Here is a 21562-nt window from a genome sequence, read left to right on the forward strand (position 1 = left end):
ATGATGATATTGGTATTCTTGTTCTTGATGCTGTTCTTTTCTTTGTTCTTTTTGGGTTTTAAAAATTGTTCTTGTTCTTTTCTTGTCGTCGTCGTTGTTCTTTTCATTCTTCTTCTTCTTCTTCTTTTTCTTCTTCTTCTTCTTCTTCTTCTTCTTCGTCTTCTTCTTCTTCTTCTTCTTCTTCTTCTTCTTCTTCTTCTTCTTCTTCTTCTTCTTCTTCTTCTTCTTCTTCTTCTTCTTCTTCTTCTTCTTCTTCTTCTTCTTCAACAATTTCCTGAATTGAATGAGTTGTCACCAGGGTATGATGCTCTTTGTATTTTTATTTTGATGGTACCACATGATATTCTCTTGCCTATGAGTAAATTCATTTGAAATATTTAAACAAAATTAGATTCCGTCGCCTAGGTGTTCCAGGAAGGAATGTAGATAATCTATCAAACAGGATGTCCGATGTTAACAGAAATCCCACATGTTATCCATTATGAAAAATATATTTGGGTTTTTCTTCTTTTCATCTTTGTGAAACTATTGTGCAATCCACCAGGGACTCGGCTGTGGAGGAGGAGGAAGGATTTTTGACAGGTCTTAAGATTCCTGCCCCATGGGCTTCTGGGAAGACTGTGGAAACGATTCATCCAGTCAGGGACAACTACAAATTTAAAGAAACCGTCCACATCCCTGGGGCACGATGTCTTTATCTGAGATTTGATCCCAGGTGTTCCTCTCAATATGACTACGACAAGGTAAATGGACTGGTCGTGTGTTCATTAAAAAGATATAGATTCATTTTCTTTTTTTTTTTTTTTGTTCAATTCTTTATGTCTAGTGCATGACATACAAGAAGCATCATTTCATTCAGTGATTTATTGTCATCTCTGACGCATGAAAACCTTTCAAAGTTTACGGAACGAAGCACTGGCTGGGTTTTTTTTTTGTCGTGTCTTCTATCCCCCTATATGTTTTTAATATGCTTTCTGTCTTTATCTTGGAACTTAGTTTTGTCCTGGTCCTCGCTTGAGTCCTTAGCTGGAAGAGAAAGGGTCAAATGCATAGTTAAAGTTTTGGGAGATATTACTATTTTTTTTTGTAAATCATCTCCCTCTTGACTACCATTACATTTTTATGTTTTGAATGTATAATAATCTGAAAGCATTTGAGTGTCTTCCACATAAGATTGAACAGCGCTTCTATCTGGATGGGACTTTTAGGTGATCTCAAACAAAGGACACTGATAGTATGCTCTTAGAAACTGCAACAGATCCCCATTTGAACCAAATTCCTTTGTCTTACTTTTTCTTGTGTGCTTTTAATTACAAATCTAGAATATTTGATTCTCCCATTTTCTTCCTTTTTATTGGTGCTGAAATGATCTAAATATGTTGCAAGTGCTGTGACACACTTGGGAACAAAGACACAAAAGATTTCAAAGTTTACGCATTAAAGCAGCTTGTTTATATTAGGGACGGGCTGAATTAGATCCAATAAATCATAAAATACAACTATTTGCTGGACGCATTATTCATCTCCAAGGGTTGTTGACGTCACATTCCTGTATGTTGCTGCTTTGTGCTAGCTATTGTCATGGTCAGCTTTTATTTCCATCTTCCCAGCATTGGGATATTCAGAAGTTATCATTACACAAATTTTTCTGTTTTGTAAGATGTATTTTTAAAAATTTTCTGTCTCGCACTGTGCTTATGGAATTCAAATAGAAATTTGTAAGGAAATGTCAAAATTTGGATTCTTCAGGTTGTGATTTATGCAGGACCGAGTGTCAATGGCAAAAAAATTGTGGAATATGGTGGAAACTCATATGGCTTCGGAAGTCGTAGTGTTTTGGGCAGTGGATGGCCCAAGGATCTGGTCAAGGTAAGATTATTTTTTTGCTTTCAATTTTAATCTTGAAACAAAAAAATTGCAGCTATGTGATCTAGTGGTTTGAACTTTACTAATCTTCAGTACAAAGTTCTAGTCTCGCAATAGTTCAAGTCCTTGGAAAAGGCTCTTTTTAACTCACATTCTCTCACTGCACTCAGGTGTAAAATGAGTACCTGGCCTTTAACAGGGTTGTCTCTATCGCTATGCTCTATGCTAACAGGGGCCATTTCTCATCCTATGTGTTAAGTGTTGTTGTTGGCTAGGGACCCCTTGTAAAGCGCTTTAAGCGTATTAAGTGGATATTGCGCTATTTTAATGCTCTATTAACATCTGGTAGAGCTAAACCAAAAAATGTTTTACTATTACTAAAAAAACACAAAAAAACCCTAGAACCGCAGTGTTTGGTACTTACCTTATCACACCATTAGGGGTCTAGACCGCATCGTGATATGGGCTCCAACATACCTTTCAGACTTTTTTTACTTCATTGGAATAGTATGTGTGAAATGCAGTATTCAGATGCCAAAGTTATAATAATTATCTCCCATCTGGTCATTGACTATGCTTAACATTGCTTAGAAACCTCCCTTGAACAAATGTTTTGATCCTTACCTTCTCACACTATTAGGGGTCTAGACCGCACCATGGTAAGGACTCCAACAAAGTCTTTCGCCTTTTAAATTTAAAAAAATGAAACTTCATTGGGATAACATGTGTAAAATGCAGTAGTCAAGAAAATAACAGAGGCCAGAATTATGATTATAACGTGGGCTGAGATCAACTGGTTCTATATCCAATTTTGGTAAGTTTTGGGATATTATATGTGTTACAGTCAAATTTTAAAGGGCATCATCATCTGACAAAAAAAATATGTTCAAATCGGGAAATTATCTCAAAAGTCGTATACATAAGAGTGGCTGAAGTTTATATACTGTTATGAAAAAATAATAAAATTTAGGTCAATTTGTCTCATTTTGAAGAAATAATGAGATAGAACCAGTTAATCCTCAACCCACTCTCCCATCTGGTCACTGACCATGCTTAACATTGCTTCATTATATTTGGTCACTAGTGTCACATTCGTTATATTTCCTCTCTGCCTCATCTTCCTCATCCTCAACAACAATGTTATTTCCAATAGGTTGAAGGCGACACTGTGACTCTAACGTTTGAAATGAGGAGTGGTCGTGAACACAATACGCCCGACAAGGCAATGTGGGGATTTGCCTGCACTATCAGGGCTCAGGTAAGACATGTCAGTTGTGCAGTTTTTATTTGTATTAAAACTCCACCTCCCAACTCTTGGGGAACTCGATAGCTCAGTTGGTAGAGCACTCACTTTTCATGCAAAGGGACAGAGATCAATCCCGGGTAAAATCGAGATTTAATTTTTTCTGAACCCCTGTTCACCAAATTAGATCTGGTGAAAAGTACTTTGTAATCGACTGGGGTCCTATCCAAGGGATAGCAAGCAATTGCTATAGTCCATTGCATGCTATAGAAACTGGGATAAACTCAGGCTCCATGAGCCTTGTGATTCTGAAGAATCACTTTTTTCCCCTCCAGCTCAGATCTGCTTGTTTTGCTAGTCAAGTGATAGCCTGGTGCTAAGCCACAGAGTGCAAATTATAGTCAGAATTAAAGCCTGTTGGCTGTCATACCAGCTTTTATCTTGAATATATACTTTATGAATGGACTTTTTGATTCTGGTATGAGTTAACATCAGACAATGGGCGATCAAAGATATGTAAACATCAGACAATGGACGATCAAAGGTGTATAAACATAAGACAATGGACGATCAAAGATATGTAAACATCAGACAATGGATGATCAAAGATTTATAAACGTCAGACAATGGACGATCAATGGTATGTAAACATCAGACAATGGACGATCAAAGGTATATACACATAAGACAATGGACGATCAAAGATATGTAAACATCAGACAATGGATGATCAAAGATTTATAAACGTCAATGGATGATCAATGGTATGTAAACATCAGACAATGGACAATCAAAGATATGTAAACATCAGGCAATGGATGATCAAAGGTATGTAAATATCAGACAATGGACGATCAAAGATATGTAAACATCAGAAAATGGACTATCAAAGATATGTAAACATCAGACAATGGACGATCAATGGTATGTAAACATCAGACAATGGACAATCAAAGGTATGTAAACATCAGACAATGGACAATCAAAGATATGTAAACATCGGACATTGGACGATCAAAGATATGTAAACATCAGACAGTGGACGATCAAAGATATGTAAACATCAGACAATGGATGATCAGAGATATGTAAACATCAGACAATGGACGATCAAAGATATGTAAACGCCAGACAATGGACAATCAAAGATGTTATTAAAAAGATTTCAGAAAGATGTTTCTTTGTTGTCTTAAAGATTAATTTCAATTTACCACACACCCCAATCCTTGTTAAATGTTGTATCTGATAGTTGATCGTACAATGAAATTTAAAATTTTCTCCTCCATCTCAGGAATCTGCGGAAGAAGAAAGCCCTGGTCTCCCATTCCTGTCTGATTTGGCCTTAGGCTTGTCCGTCCTGCTGTCTACCTACCTCAGTTTGCTTTACCACGGGTCTTCTCAAACTCAAGACGAGATTGACTGCCAGCATTTGCTTAAGTCTCGATTGTTACAAAGGTGAACAAGAATTATTTTGTTTCACTATTTATTTTTGGGAGCAATAAAAATAAAGAACAAACAAAAAAGGTTGAACCTTTATATAGCACAATATCCATTAAACATGCTCAAAGCGCTTTGCAAAGGATCCCTGAACAACAGCAACATGTAACATGTAGAAAGAGGCATGGCGCCTGTTGGGCGATATTACAATTTTTTTTCAACAGAGATAACACTGTTGTTTGCCAGGTGCTCATTTTACACCCGAGTACAGTGAGAGAATGTGAATAAAGAGCCTTTTCCAAGGACTCAACTATGCGCTGAGCGAGGCTCGAACCCAGGACCTTCTGATCCAAAAGTGAGTGTCATACCACAAGACCACATACCCGCAATACTGGAAGTCCTTTTTGACATATTTATTTTTAATTTGTCAATGAATATTTTCTTTTCCATTTTGAAGATACCACTGCGTAATCAAGTTGTTCGTATAGACAAATTAAGACAAGTAATGGAATAAATCACTTGAAGTACCTATTGCTTCTGGGACTTTACAGCGTTATACTTATACATCCCTTGATGTATAAGCTGTTTGCTTCCACATATTCAATATGTCTCAATGTTCCCAAGAGACAAAATAATTATTTTGAAATAAAAAAGACTGGAGCTGCCACTTATATGGGGGAGGGAGGAAGTGAGAGACTCTCTTGCAATTTGTGCCTAACTTTATTTTCTATTCAGAGTATCATTTCTGTATTAATAATATTCTTTAAGATGTGTGTGGACGTTTGAAAAAGGCTGTGAGAAGACCGCTGCCAGCAGCACTCCATCATCAGCTGTTGGAAACAAGGCTAAGCTGCCAGAGAGTGGAAACACGGAGGGAAACAAAGACTTAGAATCTTCTCCCTCATCAACAACCGCAGAGCTTGCTCATATCAAACTGCCCAAAGAGATGCTCGTGAAGTTGAGAAAATTGACAAAATGGCAGGCTCCCCACATCAAACCCAGTGTGGTGTAAGTACAAATTTTTTGTTTTTTATAATATTTCAAGAACTACTCATAAAAAATTTTGAAACTGCGGAGAGGATTAAGTTTTCATATTTTTTCGGAGTTGACTAATGGTCAAGGAAAAGAGATCCCTCCCCCTCTTAAAAAAGAGAACAAAAAGAAATTTAAAAAAAAAAAATAAAATAAGTAAGAAAACAAAAGAAAACAAATTGTAGGAATATCCAAGAAATCTTTGCAAAGATTTAAGTTTTCATCAGTTTTTTGGGAGTTGGAATAATGACAATGATCAAGAAAATTAAATATGTACTCAAAATTAAAAGGAAATACCTCATATAGTGGGCAGGGAGGCACTAACTGTGTCTTCTATCCCACTATATCTGTTTTCCAACATGCTTTCTGTCTTTGTCTTGGAATGCGATTGCTTGGTTTTGGCCAGGTGGAATGAGATTTCTTGGTTTTGTCCAGGCCCTGGCCGGATATCCTAACTGGGAGGGAAACATTCAAATGTATAGTTAGTTTTGGGAGATGATATTATTTTCCCTTGTAAATCATCTCTCTGTTATGTACTGTATTGTTTTGTTTCCATATTATATATGGTTTTTAAACATTTGAATGTATCCTTCTTAGTTGGGACCTGTGCTAGTGTCTGGATGAGACTTTCTGTCTTTGTCTTGGAATGAGATTGCTTGGTTTTGGCCAGGTGGAATGAGATTTCTTGGTTTTGTCCAGGCCCTGGCCGGATATCCTAACTGGGAGGGAAACAGTCAAATGTATAGTTAGTTTTGGGAGATGATATTATTTTTCCTTGTAAATCATCTCTCTGTTATGTACTGTATTGTTTTGTTTCCATATTATATATGATTTTTAAACATTTGAATGTATCCTTTTTAGTTGGGACCTGTGCTAGTGTCTGGATGAGACTTTTAGGTGATCTCAAACTAAGTGCTTGGAATCTACATCTGTTTCCTACTTGAACCAATTCCCCTTTGTCTTACCTTTTCTTGGGTGCTTTGATTGTAATTCTAGAACTTTTAACTATCCCATTTTCTTCCTTTTTTACTCGCGCTGATATGACCTTAAAGTATTGTAAGCACTGTAAAACCCTTATAATAAAAACAGACAAATACAAAACAATTATCTAATATAACACCAACCCCTTTACGTAACACAATTCAGGCCAGTCCTTCAGTTAGACGTGATAGAGGAGAGAGCTGTGTCAGCCATTGCCAAACATTTGGGCCTTGATCACTCTGTGTGTCAAATGGGAAAGCTGGTCGAGCAGCAAGGAGAGGAATTGGCAGCTGTTAAAGCTATCATGGAAGAGACGTACAGGAAATTTGATATCCTTGCTAGACAGCTGCAGGTAAATGGATTAGATAGATGAGCTTTTAAACTTTCTGTTTTTATGATGTAATCAGTGTTTCTTTATATATTTTAAATTCTTATTTTATTTCTTTCTGTTTCTCTCTTTCTCTCTCTCTCTCTCTCTCTCTCTCTCTCTCTCTCTCTCTCTCTCTCTCTTCTCTCTCTCTTTCTTTCTCTTTTCTTTCTCTCTCATTCCTCTCTCTCCTCTCTCCTCTCTCTCTCTCTCTCTCTCTCTCTCTCTCTCTCTCTCTCTCTCTCTCTCTCTCTCTCTCTCTCTCTCTCTCTCTCTCTTGTTTTCTATTTTTTCTTCTCTCTTATTTTTTTCTATAAAGTTAACTATCATTGTCTATCTTTAATATTTCAATTATGCCTTTTTAAACTTTAACTTTTTTTTGTATTGACAAGATTTGTAATAGCTATTTTTGTATAGCTTGGAGAGAATTGATAAAAATCCCTATTTGTATTGGCCCTTTGCCTTTTGGAATGACTGCATACTCGTAACCGTATATATTTAATCATGCAACTTACATTTGCTTCTGTTGAATTAAATCTTGGCACACAAGGTTTTTTTATTTTTTAATTTTTTAAAATGTTTGATTCACTGTGGATTTATAAGTGCAGCAGGACTTTGTATCTGCTATTTTAGTATTATAAGTCAATTGAAGTGATTTCCTCACATGACTCTGTCATAAAGTTAGAACAAAAGAAAAAATAAAGTCTTGTAATGGAAATGTTCCTCAGAGTGATTAATACGTTCTCAACTTTAAAATATTGATTTCCTTTTCTCAATCATGTGATCTCACTCTCCTGACCAAGGTGGTCATAGAGGAGATTTGAGATGTGTCCTCAGCTTTCCCCCATTAATGTTGGACTGTCCATCCTTGTTCATGTTTTTCTCAATAGGTCATGGCTGATTTAGAGAAGATGTGGCACATCGACGTGGAAGACAATGCAGCAGCTGTCAAATCAGAACCTGGGACAGAGAGTCAGACAACACCGCCAGAGCCTCCCTTCTTTCACGATTACCACTTACGAGAAGTAAGTGGATGAAATTGATTTTGCATGAAGTTGTCTTATGACTTGGTAAAGAAGAGAGATGCTATATTGTTATTAATATATATATAAGTCGATGCTATTTATATCTTCTAAGAAGAGTAAGTTTAGTCATTAATTTAAATATAGATTATAATATTGCTAATATGGTTTTGTTGCCCATCATTAGGATTTGAGTTCGTTATGGTTTTCAAGATTGTACACATTTTTTTTCAAACCTTACACAATGAAGAGCCAAAATGAGCATTGTACACAATGGAGAGTCAAAATGAACATTTTACACAATGGAGAGCCAAAATGAGGATTGTACACAATGGAGAGCCAAAATGGCATTGTACACAATGGAGAGCCAAAATGAGCATTGTACACAATGGAGAGCCAAAATGAGTATTGTACACAATGGAGAGCCAAAATGAGCATTGTGCACAATGGAGAGCCAAAATGAGCATTGTACACAATGGAGAGCCAAAATGAGCATTGTACACAATGGAGAGCCAAAATGAGCATTGTACACAATGGAGAGCCAAAATGAGCATTGTACACAATGGAGAGCCAAAATGAGCATTGTACACAATGGAGAGCCAAAATGAGCATTTTACACAATGGAGGGGGCAGTGTGGCTCAGCGGTACAGTCTTTGCTTCATACCTGTAAGGTACAGAGTTTGAATACCCGCTGCGCTGTGTGGCCTTGAGCAAGTCAGATTTCCCTAGCTCAGTTTGTGGCGCTGCACTGCGGCTGATGCCTGGGTTATTCCAGTCTTCCCTTGGAATAGACCCCGGAGACAAAATTTCCACTATGGGATGAATAAGAGGAGTTTTATTATTTATTTAATTACATGGGTAAGGGTTGGCAGCACTGCAAAAATAAATTGTTTTAAAAAAAAATTGAGCTTTTATATAGCACGATATCCACTAAACATGCTCAAAGCGCTTTACAAAGGGTCCCTGGCCAACAGCAACACCTCACATTTAGGATGGGACAGTTAGGCGATATTATAATTTTTTCGGACAGAGACAATGCTATTAACAACCAGGTACTCATTTTTCACCTGAGTACGGTGAGAAATGTGAGTAAAGAGCCTTTTCCAAGGACTCAATTCTGCGCCGAGCGAGGCTCGAACCCAGGACCTTCTGCTCTGAAAGCAGTGTCATACCACTAGACCACATAGCTGCACGAGATAACGAGAGATGGTGACTGAATTTTTGCTAGGGGATTGCAATAATGATAATAACTTGGATGATAGAGATCATTCACATTACTATATTGGATTTTTTTGTTGTTCTTATCGTCTTTTTGCAGACTTGCCACAAAGACTTAGCAACGATAGCTTTTTTGAAAGACGTTGCCATGGAAACTGACATGGAAGCAGTTGTAAATAATCTTTTGTGAGTATATGTTTTAACTAAGAAATTTTTACACTTGATTTGTGTGTTTTGTAACTTCATTTTGTAAAATGCAAATTTCTGAAGATGGAATCTGAGTGGTGTGAGTGCCCACTAGGAAATAGGACACTCTTGCACTAAATGAGATGTTAGGGACATTAAAAGACAAAGAGAAAAAGAAGATAATATGCAGTTATAAGTAGTTGCCCTTCAGAGCCATAATGATGATGATGATGATGATAATAATAATAATAATAATAGATGGCATTTGTATAGGTCAATTTCAAAATTATATAATGCTCAATTCTGTTGGTTGAAAAAAAAAAAAGCATCTCTTGTCCCACAACCCCCCCCCCCCCCTTACACACACGCAGGCAGACCCATAATTGAACATTCACACATAGGGTTATAACCATACAGTATGTCTCAGTTTTAAAGTAGGCCCTTGGAGCCAGAGGTTTATCCAGGTTTCCGTAGCATTTAAGAGACAAAACCGCATGCTTGAATGCATCTATTGCAAGTACTTTCCTCCAGGAGTAACATACTCATTCACTGCTTTATGGACTGGGGGGATCAGAAAAAAAAAATGTCAACTGCACCCTGAGATTGATATGGGTCCCTTTGCTTGTGAAGTAAGTTCTTTACCAACTGAGCTATCAGGACCTTTAAGGGTTAACAGACATGGGACAACTTATGATAGGCTGTGGTTAGTTCTATTTAGCTATGTAATGAATAAATTAAGTTTAGCTTAAATTTAGTTTTTTTTCTATCTGACAAGATCTGACTAGAGCAAACGTCATCTTCACACAACGATTAAATTGTAAACGTTTTAAGTAGAATATTGAAATTTGACTAAATGGAAAATGGAAATCAAGACGCATCCATTGATATAATTTAAATCTTAAATTGTTTTGAAGTCAACGACTACTGAGGTGATAAACATCGGGATTTCCACCCTGTCACCTGGTTGTCCATTATTTTCAACTACAGGAGATGCGTTACTGTTGGTACCTACTTTCATTCGTGATCAACAGAAGTCATCATGCAGAAGCTGTGTGATTATTACGTCCTTATCTTGTTTGCTATTTTGTTAAAGAAATGCCAGTCTTTGATAAAATATAAACAGTGTTTTAAATAGAGATAAGCTTGATGACTGTTATGTTATGAAATTCATAATTCATATCCTTTATCATCAAATTGCCTAAAATAAACTTTGATCTGTTGAATAAGAATAGATAAATGTTGTTGCATTTGTGTTGTTCTTATTCACTTTTATTTTCCATACTCTCAGAAGCATTTTACAATAAACCGTTTCTTCAAATGCCAGGTATCTAGAGCTGCAGTACACTGAAAAATCATGTATTTGAAATTTTGGCCAGAAAACTCGTCATTCAAATATCAATCCTCATCTTGTCAAAAACTCTTAAATCTGGTACTTCTGTGAAGTCTTAGGTTTGAGCACTTTTTGGTGAGATTAGAGTCATTTTAATTGATGGATATATGAAGGACGAGTTTTATGGCCAAACTTTTAAATACTTGTTTTTTCATAGTACGACAGAGTGGTAGTCATAGGCTTTGTCATTTTATATCATATCTTCAAAACTATCTTAACTCACTCGTTGTCTTAACTTTTAAAGGGAGAAATTCCACAGAGATGTAGAGGAAACCAAAATATCAGTGGCAAAACAACAAAGCAACAATACTGATAAATCACCACCTTCTGGTCAGGAGAAAGAGATCTTTCCCAAGACAAAACAAGTTGTGTCTGGAATTCTGTCGAGGTTGGACCTATTACTGCACGTGAACAGCGTACCCCTCAATGCTCAATGTGCTCTCACTCGTACTCTGTCCTACACTCAGGGATTCAAAGGTGAGTGAGAATAGTCACATTGCTTGTAGACTTAAATTTTAAGGAAATTTGTCATGTAAAATAAATTGTGGGGCTATGTGGTCTTGTGGTATGACACTTGCCTTCAAATTGAAAGATCCTGGGTTTCAGTCCTGCTCCGAGCAGCGCATAGTTGAGTCCTTGGAAAAGGCTCTTTACTGACATTCTCACACTGTACTCAGGTTTAAAATGAGTACATGGCCATTAACAGTGTTGCCTCTGTCAGAAAAAAATCGTAATATTGCTTAACATGCATTCTTGTGTTATCCTACATGTTAAGTGTTGCTGTTGGCTTGGAACCCCCATGTAAAGCACTTTGATGGATATACATGCTTTATGAAAGCTCAAATTTTTTTTTTAGATATTGTATAAAAAGAATTTATCAAGGAGTCTAACAAAGCTTTAAACTTATTGCATACGAAGTTGGTCAATACGCATTTCAATGGTTCGACACATCATATTTTACAAAATTAGGCGCCTTGTTTAGCACCCTGATATTAGTGCTTAAGATTGTAGAGTGAGGTTAATGGTTATCATCAGACTTAACTGTAAGATTATTTATATCTATTTCAATTTATGCTATGCAACTTAATTTCCCTCCCTCCCCCCAAGTTGTTCTTGCCATAGTTTCTCAACCTGTCCTAACTAATTTTTATTCATGCCTATCATGAAAATGCAAGTCCATTGTTCAAAGGTTAAAATACATCTCTGTGTTTTATATCTCTATTCTTATTTGCCACAGGCTATTTTCAATCTTTTAATCCCATAGTGAGCAAGGAGGTCAATTATTGTGTCCATCTTTGAATTTAGTTCTTAGTGATTTTAGAGACATTTAAGGTCTCTATTTCGGGCAGTGTTAGTTCACATGGGTATTTCTTTATTTTATTTATTTATATATATTTTTGCTCATCACCAATTCGAACATTACTATTACTATTTCAATGATTAAATTCACCTGGAACAACTACAAAAGGCGTCTAACTTCTACGTCATGGCACAAGACCGAAGGGCTAGAGCTCAGGTGGTCGCTGGGTCGGATAAGTAAGTAAGTAAGTAATGATTAAATTAGTATACTTAATTTATGCTGGCAGTTCTACTCCATCCTACGTTGCATTTCAGAGGACTTTGTGGCCCGTTCCGACACTGACGTGTCTTTCTCTCACTTTGGATTTGCCCGGAGTATGTCAGCCCCTGTAGGCATCGATGAGTCCTTGATATTCAAACAGCACAGGTGGGTTTGATTGGAGGTCAGCAGTGGGGCCAACCTTATGTTAAAAATACTAAACAAAAATGAATATAACAGCTTCAAAAAAGAACAGAATACCAAACACAGAACGTTTCGGGCTCAAAACCCTTCTTCAGCCAATAACAATAAAGACATAAATACATTACTTAATTCCAGACAGAGATAATTGGTAGGTCTTCTCTTGTAGAAAAATCTTGGAAAGTTTTTTAGGATTTTTTTTCAAAATCTTACTCATTTTGGCTCTCCGTTGTACACATTTTCATGCTATGGTTGGCTGCACTGTGTTAGTAATGTTTATCAATTCATCGCAATGTTAACTTAAGCACAATGGATAAAGTGTTGCCCTCTTGATCACCAATTGCACAGGTTGAAATACTTCAGAAATTAAAGGACAAAAAATGACTGTACCACTAGAGGGCATTAGGTCGGCTCTTCTGGTTGAGTGTTATCCTTTAATTTCTGTTATCCCCTTCTTGTTGATTTCTGTAGGCCTAATCAATCTAAATCTTTCCCCCATTCTTTTTATTTTAGATTGGACATTAAAAAAATTTTTTGAACTTATTAATCATGATTTCAACGTCATTCTTTCAACTCTCATTCGTCTTTAGTGTTTCATTCTTCGTATTTTGTTGACAACGGGAAAACCCGAAATGTCTTAATTATGTTTCATTAATTATTCCATTTGTCTAACGTCACTTATCTCTTCAAGTTTCAAGCAGCAACATTTTCACATATTTCGTGTTTACTTGAAAAAGGTCAAAGGCCGAAACGTCATTTGTTTTGTGTTCTTCCCTTATTTATGAGTCACATTTATTCTCTTTATCTTTCTCTCCAACATTTTCACATATGATCGTATGATTACAAACTTTTTCAACCATTCATCAGATGGCGTCAGGCTGAAAAACAACGTAGAATGGCCTCCATCCTACAAGATCTGGTCGATGACGGAGATGAAGATAAACCACCCCACATCATTGTTATTGATCAACTCTTTGCTTTCATCGGAAATGACCCCCTCAAAATGGTAACTAGCATGCATCTAAATTGAATTTGGAGGCCACTCAGAAACGCTTTTAAGTATTTATTTTGTAGTGGTTTAATGAAGTATGTTGATTTTGAGTTGGACTTGTATTACATATTTGTTTGTAAATATAAGTCGTCTCTGGCTTGGAATTTATGGAGAGAGAAACATTTTTAAGTTATGAATAGCCAACAATATTAAATTTTCGTTTATGGATTTATATTTAATGGGATGGATAAGGTATCGAATTGTGTTATTTATTTCAACAATTATGTACTCTTGAGGAAGTTTCCGGATTTATTTTTGAAATGTAGCTTTACATACTCAAATCTGATCTATGTGCTATTGAGTTACTTTCAAGACATGAATGTATATGTAGATTGTCATTGATAATATTATCCTACTTCGGAATAATGTGTAATAATTTATTATAGAATTTGACACAAACTGCATATAATTTCAATTTGGAACAAAAAAAGAATTAAAAAAAAAAATTAATAAACCTCCAAAAATTTTCTTTTATAGGTCTCAAGTTCCAAGTTTCTCAAAGCAGCAGAGGAGAGACATAGGCGTGGTCGCATCAGGAAAGAAGCTCTCAACCACATCAAGGAACTCTTATCCTCGGCAGCGAAAATAGGTGGTGCCACTCATCTGATTGCAGCTGTATCGTCGGTACTCAGATATGGACCCAAGTGAGAATTATTTCATTATTACATGGGAAATAGATTGTGTGGCTATGTGGTCTAGTGATATGACACTCGCTTTTGGACCAGAAGGTCCTGGGTTCGAGCCTCGCTCAGCGCATAGTTGAGCCCTTGGAAAAGGCTATTTACTCACTTTCTCACACCATACTCAGGTGTAAAATGAGTACCTGGTCGTTAACAGCATTGTCTCTGTTCGAAAAAATTGTAATAGCGCTTAAAAGGCGTCATGTCCCGTCAACCCCTTGTAAAGTGCTTTGAGCACATTTAGTGGATATTGCGCAATATAAATGCTAAGATATGAAGTGAGTAGAAAAGTGCCAGAAGACAATAGAGAATAAAAAAATTTTTTTTCGCGGCGGTGGTGGGGTTTGAACCTGCGACCTTATTGGTACGACAACTCCGCCTGGCAGGTGAGAGCGTGGCTCTACCGTGTGAGCTATCCACGAACACAAAAATATTCGTTTCAAACCCAAAGTCATTTCTAGATCCCTCTCTCACCCACTTCTTGAGATCGCCGATTCGTTCACCACCATCGCGAAGTAATTTTGACCAGCAGTTAAGCTTAATAGCCAATATTCTCATCACAAACATATAACATAGAAACGATTGAGACATTGAGTATGCTCCGGTGTATGGGGTGAATTTTTAATTCAGAAAAGTGAGTGGAGCAGGCACTTATGTTGGTAACAACAAGATATGAAGTGAGTAGAAAAGTGCCAGAAGACAATAGAGAATAAAAAATTTTTTTTCCGCGGCGGTGGTGGGGTTTGAACCTGCGACCTTATTGGTACGACAACTCCGCCTGGCAGGTGAGAGCGTGGCTCTACCGTGTGAGCTATCCACGAACACAAAAATATTCGTTTCAAACCCAAAGTCATTTCTAGATCCCTCTCTCACCCACTTCTTGAGATCGCCGATTCGTTCACCACCATCGCGAAGTAATTTTGACCAGCAGTTAAGCTTAATAGCCAATATTCTCATCACAAACATATAACATAGAAACGATTGAGACATTGAGTATGCTCCGGTGTATGGGGTGAATTTTTAATTCAGAAAAGTGAGTGGAGCAGGCACTTATGTTGGTAACAACAAGATATGAAGTGAGTAGAAAAGTGCCAGAAGACAATAGAGAATAAAAAATTTTTTTTCGCGGCGGTGGTGGGGTTTGAACCTGCGACCTTATTGGTACGACAACTCCGCCTGGCAGGTGAGAGCGTGGCTCTACCGTGTGAGCTATCCACGAACACAAAAATATTCGTTTCAAACCCAAAGTCATTTCTAGATCCCTCTCTCACCCACTTCTTGAGATCGCCGATTCGTTCACCACCATCGCGAAGTAATTTTGACCAGCAGTTAAGCTTAATAGCCAATATTCTCATCACAAACATATAACATAGAAACGATTGAGACATTGAGTATGCTCCGGTGTATGGGGTGAATTTTTAATTCAGAAAAGTGAGTGGAGCAGGCACTTATGTTGGTAACAACAAGATATGAAGTGAGTAGAAAAGTGCCAGAAGACAATAGAGAATAAAAAAATTTTTTTTCCCGGCGATCTCAAGAAGTGGGTGAGAGAGGGATCTAGAAATGACTTTGGGTTTGAAACGAATATTTTTGTGTTCGTGGATAGCTCACACGGTAGAGCCACGCTCTCACCTGCCAGGCGGAGTTGTCGTACCAATAAGGTCGCAGGTTCAAACCCCACCACCGCCGCGAAAAAATTTTTTATTCTCTATTGTCTTCTGGCACTTTTCTACTCACTTCATATCTTGTTGTTACCAACATAAGTAGCCTGCTCCACTCACTTTTCTGAATTAAAAATTCACCCCATACACCGGAGCATACTCAATGTCTCAATCGTTTCTATGTTATATGTTTGTGATGAGAATATTGGCTATTAAGCTTAACTGCTGGTCAAAATTACTTCGCGATGGTGGTGAACGAATCGGCGATCTCAAGAAGTGGGTGAGAGAGGGATCTAGAAATGACTTTGGGTTTGAAACGAATATTTTTGTGTTCGTGGATAGCTCACACGGTAGAGCCACGCTCTCACCTGCCAGGCGGAGTTGTCGTACCAATAAGGTCGCAGGTTCAAACCCCACCACCGCCGCGAAAAAAAAAAAATTTTTATTCTCTATTGTCTTCTGGCACTTTTCTACTCACTTCATATCTTGTTGTTACCAACATAAGTGCCTGCTCCACTCACTTTTCTGAATATAAATGCTCTAGTTTAAGAGTTGATAACGCACTTGTAAATACGATAAAATCTCATTCAAGTCATCTTTTGTAACATCCTTTGTATAACTGTATCTTACAAATGTTTTGAAGTGTATACTTTTTTGTATTTTCATTTATTTCATATCATGTCTATGATTTTTTTTTTCTTTCTCCTCAGAGTCGATGACTTGGTGTGTGGAGGGATGGTGACAGAAGTGAGAGATGTATTTGCTGAGGCCATGTCCTCAGTGGTACAGTTAGCAGCCCGATACCCGATACACAGTGCAAGCAGTATAGGCTTGTTGTGTACTATACCCTATACTAGGTAAGATATACTCCCTGCCCAATGAACAAATAGCAAAAGCCATTCATCAAATATGTGACCCACCATCTCAAAATGGTCTAATGTCAGGAGGAATCAGATTCTGACTACTGAGTTGACATGATTAGCACTCGCTTCACATGCAAAGGGACCGAGATTGATCCTGAGAGTAGTTGAGATTTTTTTCTCAGACTTGTAAAATTTCAGCCAATATCCCCACAATCTTTTTGCTCTTTTTTATCATCATTTTGTATTTTATTTGAGCATAATGACTTAAAAACATAGATGCTGTACATTCCTTGAAAAAATATTAAAAATTCAGACGATTTTGTCACAGCCACTCTTACGAAACATTCCTCATTAATTGATAATGTATTTTTCATGGAATGATTTATAATAAGAAAGAACAATTATTTCTTTCCTATGTTCAGAGCCGAAGAGAAATGTTTAGTGAGATCTGGTCTGGTACATTTACTGGACAATTTATGTGGCCTCGGAAGTCATAGGGTAAGTTTTTAGGATAACCTGGAACTGGGTTGATTTTTGTTATGAAAATATGATAATGTTGATGGTGGCAGTAATGATACTATAGATGATCATAATAGTAATAATAATAATAGCAATAATGTATAATTATGATAATAAATGAGTAATGATAAATAATAAATAATGAATAACAATAATATAATAATAATAATAATAATAATAATAATAATAATAATAATAATAATAATAATAATAATAATAATAATAATAATAATAATAATAATAATAAAAATAATAATGATTATGATGATGATGACTTAGTTGATTTTTGTTTCAGGTGAGTGGAATCCATGCCGAGATGCAAACTCCAGGGCAGAAAGTCTCTGCTTTGGCGTGGGCAGGTTTCCAGGTTCTGGCATCTCGCTGTGTCAAATGGGAAGTGGAGGATGGTAAGATGAACTTTTTATTGTTTGGATTAACAACAATGTCATTGTCCTGTTTTCAGCTTTTTTTGTTTTTAGTTTTTTTTTGTTAACATTTAGATATCGATTTGACTGGAATTATTATTCAAATAATGGTTTTAGTTTCTACTCAAAGAACAGAATAGATTTTAAAAATAATTTTTTTTTACATTTTCTATTTGAATTTTTTTTTCTCTCAAATGATGTGACTTATAGTTCGGAAAAATATTGAGATGGGAATCTCATTTTTTATTTTTTTTTATTTGTTTATTTATTTATTTCATAATTTCAAATTCATCTTTTGTAATTTAAAGGATCACAAGTAGAAGAGTTGGAACATTCTGGCCTGGCCAAGCAAGTGTCCATGCTACTGACTCATCACCTGGCCAGAGCGACGGAGGGAATCGGCAATGCCATGGCTGGAACAGAGGCTCTACAGGAAGTACTCAGCTTGCTCAACAATCTGTCCAGGTACTAAATCAGATTGGTCTTAATTTTGTCATACTGATGTAATTTTGTTATCATCTTGATAATTTTGCTTTTCTGTAAATTTCTTTGGGGCTTTGAGGTTTTGTATGGAATGACTCTCACCTCGGACTTCTGAGTAGCCCAAATTTGAGTCCTTGGAAAAGGCTCTTTACTCACCGATTGGAGAAAAGAATATCTAGAGAGCACTGATGTAATCCCAACATTGACCACACCAATTCGTCATGCACCTGACATACGTTTAAGTCAGACTGCTATATTATAAGAACCAAATTGGTGTGCCAAAAGCCCACACACAGTTGACCTCCATACAGACAAATCGGCAAACAGGCTTGACTAAATTTCCACAACATAATTTATTTATGGATTGAGTGGTTACATGAAATAGGGTGAGGACATTTTTTTTTGGGGGGGGGGGGGGGGGTGGAAGCTAAGATTTCAAACTTAAGAAAGTAAAACAATAACAGCAATAAAGGAAAACTTCAAAACAAAAACATATATCAAATTCCCATTTTAAACAACGTGTCTTTGGTTGATAAAATTGTTAATTTATTTCTCTTTTTATTTTCAGGAGCAGAATGGGTAAAGCCATCCTCAGTCAGCCTGCCTGTGTATCAAAGCTGCTGTCATTACTCCTCGATCAAAGGTTGGTTTTCTATTAAGATTATGATTATTTATTATATTTATACCCTCGACATGTTCTGTAATGTAAACAAGGTAAAGAAGTGTCAAAATGATGCCCTAGACAAACTTGTAAAGGAGTGATTATTTGGGCAATGTGACTCAAGTAGCCAGAGAATTAATTTGGGCCATGCGGCTAGGTTATAGGTCAAGGACTATTTGGGCAATATTATAATGATTGAAATGGGACCAAAATAAAAACAATACAAAACATAAGGTTACATAAGTGCATTAGTATTAGATTATTATTATATTATTATTATTGTTATTATTTTTTATTAATATTGTCATTATTATTATTATTATTATTATTATATTATTATTATTATTATTATTATTATTATTATTATTATTGTTATTATTTTTATTATTATTATTGTTATTATTTTAAAAAATAAAATATTACTATTATAATCATTATTATTTACAAATATTCAATATCTTGAAATTTTTTTTTTAATGTCGTTTTATTGCAGGCCGTCACCCAAATTAGTTTTGATCATCCTTCAACTGTGTCGAGTATCGTTGCCCCTCATGAATTGTGAGGATTGTCAGGAGGTGGAATTACCGACCTGGGGTCAACAACTGTCCACCCATTGGAGCTCCGGTCAATCTGTCTCGGACCCTCCTGCCAGAATTATCTCATTGCTACTGGCCAAGCTGGGAGATTTCCTAGTACCTGGTAATGAATGAATGAATTAATTATTATCATCATTATTATTATTATTATTATTATTATTATTATTATTATTATTATTATTATTATTCATCGATTTTGAATGCATGGTTACATGAAAATTATAGACAAAAAAGATGGGAGTGTAATCATATTTTTTCAACCTCTTCGATACAGGTGAGCAGGTACTCCTGTCCAGCCAATCTTCCCAAGAGGCGACCATGTCGGGCCGCAATTCAAAGTTGGGTGATGTAGACAAAGGAGAGGACAATGATGTTTTACGGGGGAAACTCTCAGTGTTTGTCCACAAAAGGAATGATCAGACATCTCATGAAGTCATTCAACCCTTATTGAAGTAAGAGTTGAAAGCTTTTTTCTTGGCTTGATAAGCTATGACAATTTTTTAAAAAGATATAAAGATAAAACAATTGAATCTGAGTTGTTTTTTTTGTATCAATTAAATGTAATGACTATGTGTCTTGGGGTATGACACTCGCCTTTGGACCAGAAGGTCTAGGATTTAAGTCCAGCTCGGAGTGGCACATAGTTGAGTCCTTGGAAAAGGTTCTTTACTCACATTCTCTCGCTGGTTTTGAGTTGTAATATGATTACCTGGCCATTAACAACATTGTCTTTGTCAAAAAAATAAATAAAGTATAATCGTCTCACAGGTGTCACGTCTTGTCCTACTTGTTAAGTGTTGCTGTTTGCTGGAGACCCCTTGTAAAACTCTTTGAGCTCACTGAATAGATATAGCGCTAATAAATACTCAAGTTAATTCATAGTTGATCACAAAACCACAGAGCCTGTAGAGTTTTTAGTCTATTGCTTTAAAGGGATGGTAACAATAAATTGCTTTACACCCTATGAAAAGCATTTCTGACCATGTCAAGAACTTTTATCCAGATCTAAATAGACCCATTACCCAATAACCAATGGTTGGACCTAGGGGTCAGGAACCTCAATTTGTTGAAGGGCTAACCTTCTGAAATATGCATTTCTCAACTACCTAAGACATGATTCTTTTTATTGTTACAATTAACAGCATAATCATTCAAACTAAGAAAAAAATAGGCATTTTTTTACACTTCCATAATTGCATCATCAGATAGTTAATACAGGTAAGAGCTTGTAAATTATGTTGCATCATGTTTAAATATGTACACTTTCTTTTCACAACACAGCCAAGAGAACCGTCCATTCAGACTAGCAGGAGCTGCCAGTGTTGACAAAGTCGTAAGACTTGACAGGGAAATCTCAAAGGTAGATTTTGTGCTATTTTCTTTTTAACAATTTCCCTCAAAATAGTTATGTGCAACTTGTCAAACAATCTGCTGGGGGAAGAGGAGGTACAAAATTGAAATGAAACCAAACCATCCCCAAATTCTGTTTCAAATGTCCTTGTTCTCGTATGCTCGTGTTCAATGTTTATGTTGTGTGATGCAAGCGAGGGAACCTCTGTGGTGTAATGGAGGTAATCAGGAGGTCTGAGGAGGTCTGAGTTTTCTATCCCTAGTCAAGAAAGATGGTTTTTTTCTTGTATTTTTCTTTTTTGCCTTGTCTGGCACCTTTCATATGCACTTGTTCAGATCTTTATCTTACACCGGTAAGACTTCTCAGATTAATTTTGTTCAATGCATTGAGATATCACGAATAGAGATGAGAGCTAATGTTTTAAAACACGAATGATACAATGAAAAAGCTTTAAGCTCTCTAATGTTCACATAATATCAATTCTATTTAAGAAATACCAGATGCTTGTCAATGTTTTAAATGAATTGTATTTGAATAGAAATATTCAAAGTGGTTTTTATTATTTAATTTTTTTTGGAAATTATAATATCGCCAAACTGATGTCATGTCTTTTCCTACATGTTAAATGTTGCTGTTGGCTAAAAGGACCCCTTGTAAAGCGCTTTGAGCTTGTTTAGTGGTTATTATTCTTACATGGCTTTAGTGTTTCATAATTTGGAAAGGTACATAAATAACATTTGCGCAATGGACAGGAATGTCTCGTGCATCTT

The 21562-nt window shown here is 36.3% G+C and overlaps 1 protein-coding gene across 2 annotated transcripts in view; it reads left to right on the forward strand.

Moving 5' to 3' along the window:
- The window catches only part of LOC144968116 (putative E3 ubiquitin-protein ligase HECTD4), a 101049-nt gene that overhangs the window by 26155 nt on the left and 53332 nt on the right, over positions 1 to 21562 (forward strand). For both annotated transcript variants that reach the window (XM_078906116.1, XM_078906117.1), the window contains exons 18-37: positions 545 to 743; positions 1750 to 1869; positions 3020 to 3124; positions 4401 to 4564; positions 5315 to 5554; positions 6725 to 6911; positions 7817 to 7951; positions 9268 to 9353; positions 10988 to 11220; positions 12358 to 12469; positions 13370 to 13508; positions 14031 to 14197; positions 16605 to 16751; positions 17180 to 17255; positions 17572 to 17683; positions 18010 to 18166; positions 18753 to 18827; positions 19339 to 19544; positions 19716 to 19893; positions 20723 to 20801. In XM_078906116.1, coding sequence (XP_078762242.1) covers positions 545 to 743; positions 1750 to 1869; positions 3020 to 3124; positions 4401 to 4564; positions 5315 to 5554; positions 6725 to 6911; positions 7817 to 7951; positions 9268 to 9353; positions 10988 to 11220; positions 12358 to 12469; positions 13370 to 13508; positions 14031 to 14197; positions 16605 to 16751; positions 17180 to 17255; positions 17572 to 17683; positions 18010 to 18166; positions 18753 to 18827; positions 19339 to 19544; positions 19716 to 19893; positions 20723 to 20801 — 2917 coding nt within the window. The remainder of the gene's footprint in view (positions 1 to 544; positions 744 to 1749; positions 1870 to 3019; positions 3125 to 4400; positions 4565 to 5314; positions 5555 to 6724; positions 6912 to 7816; positions 7952 to 9267; positions 9354 to 10987; positions 11221 to 12357; positions 12470 to 13369; positions 13509 to 14030; positions 14198 to 16604; positions 16752 to 17179; positions 17256 to 17571; positions 17684 to 18009; positions 18167 to 18752; positions 18828 to 19338; positions 19545 to 19715; positions 19894 to 20722; positions 20802 to 21562) is intronic.

The sequence above is a fragment of the Berghia stephanieae genome, chromosome 3 (genome assembly GCF_034508935.2).
Source record: "Berghia stephanieae isolate SIO BIC M18660-M18661 chromosome 3, UCSD_Bste_1.3, whole genome shotgun sequence".
Classification (NCBI taxonomy): Eukaryota; Metazoa; Mollusca; class Gastropoda; order Nudibranchia; family Aeolidiidae; genus Berghia; species Berghia stephanieae.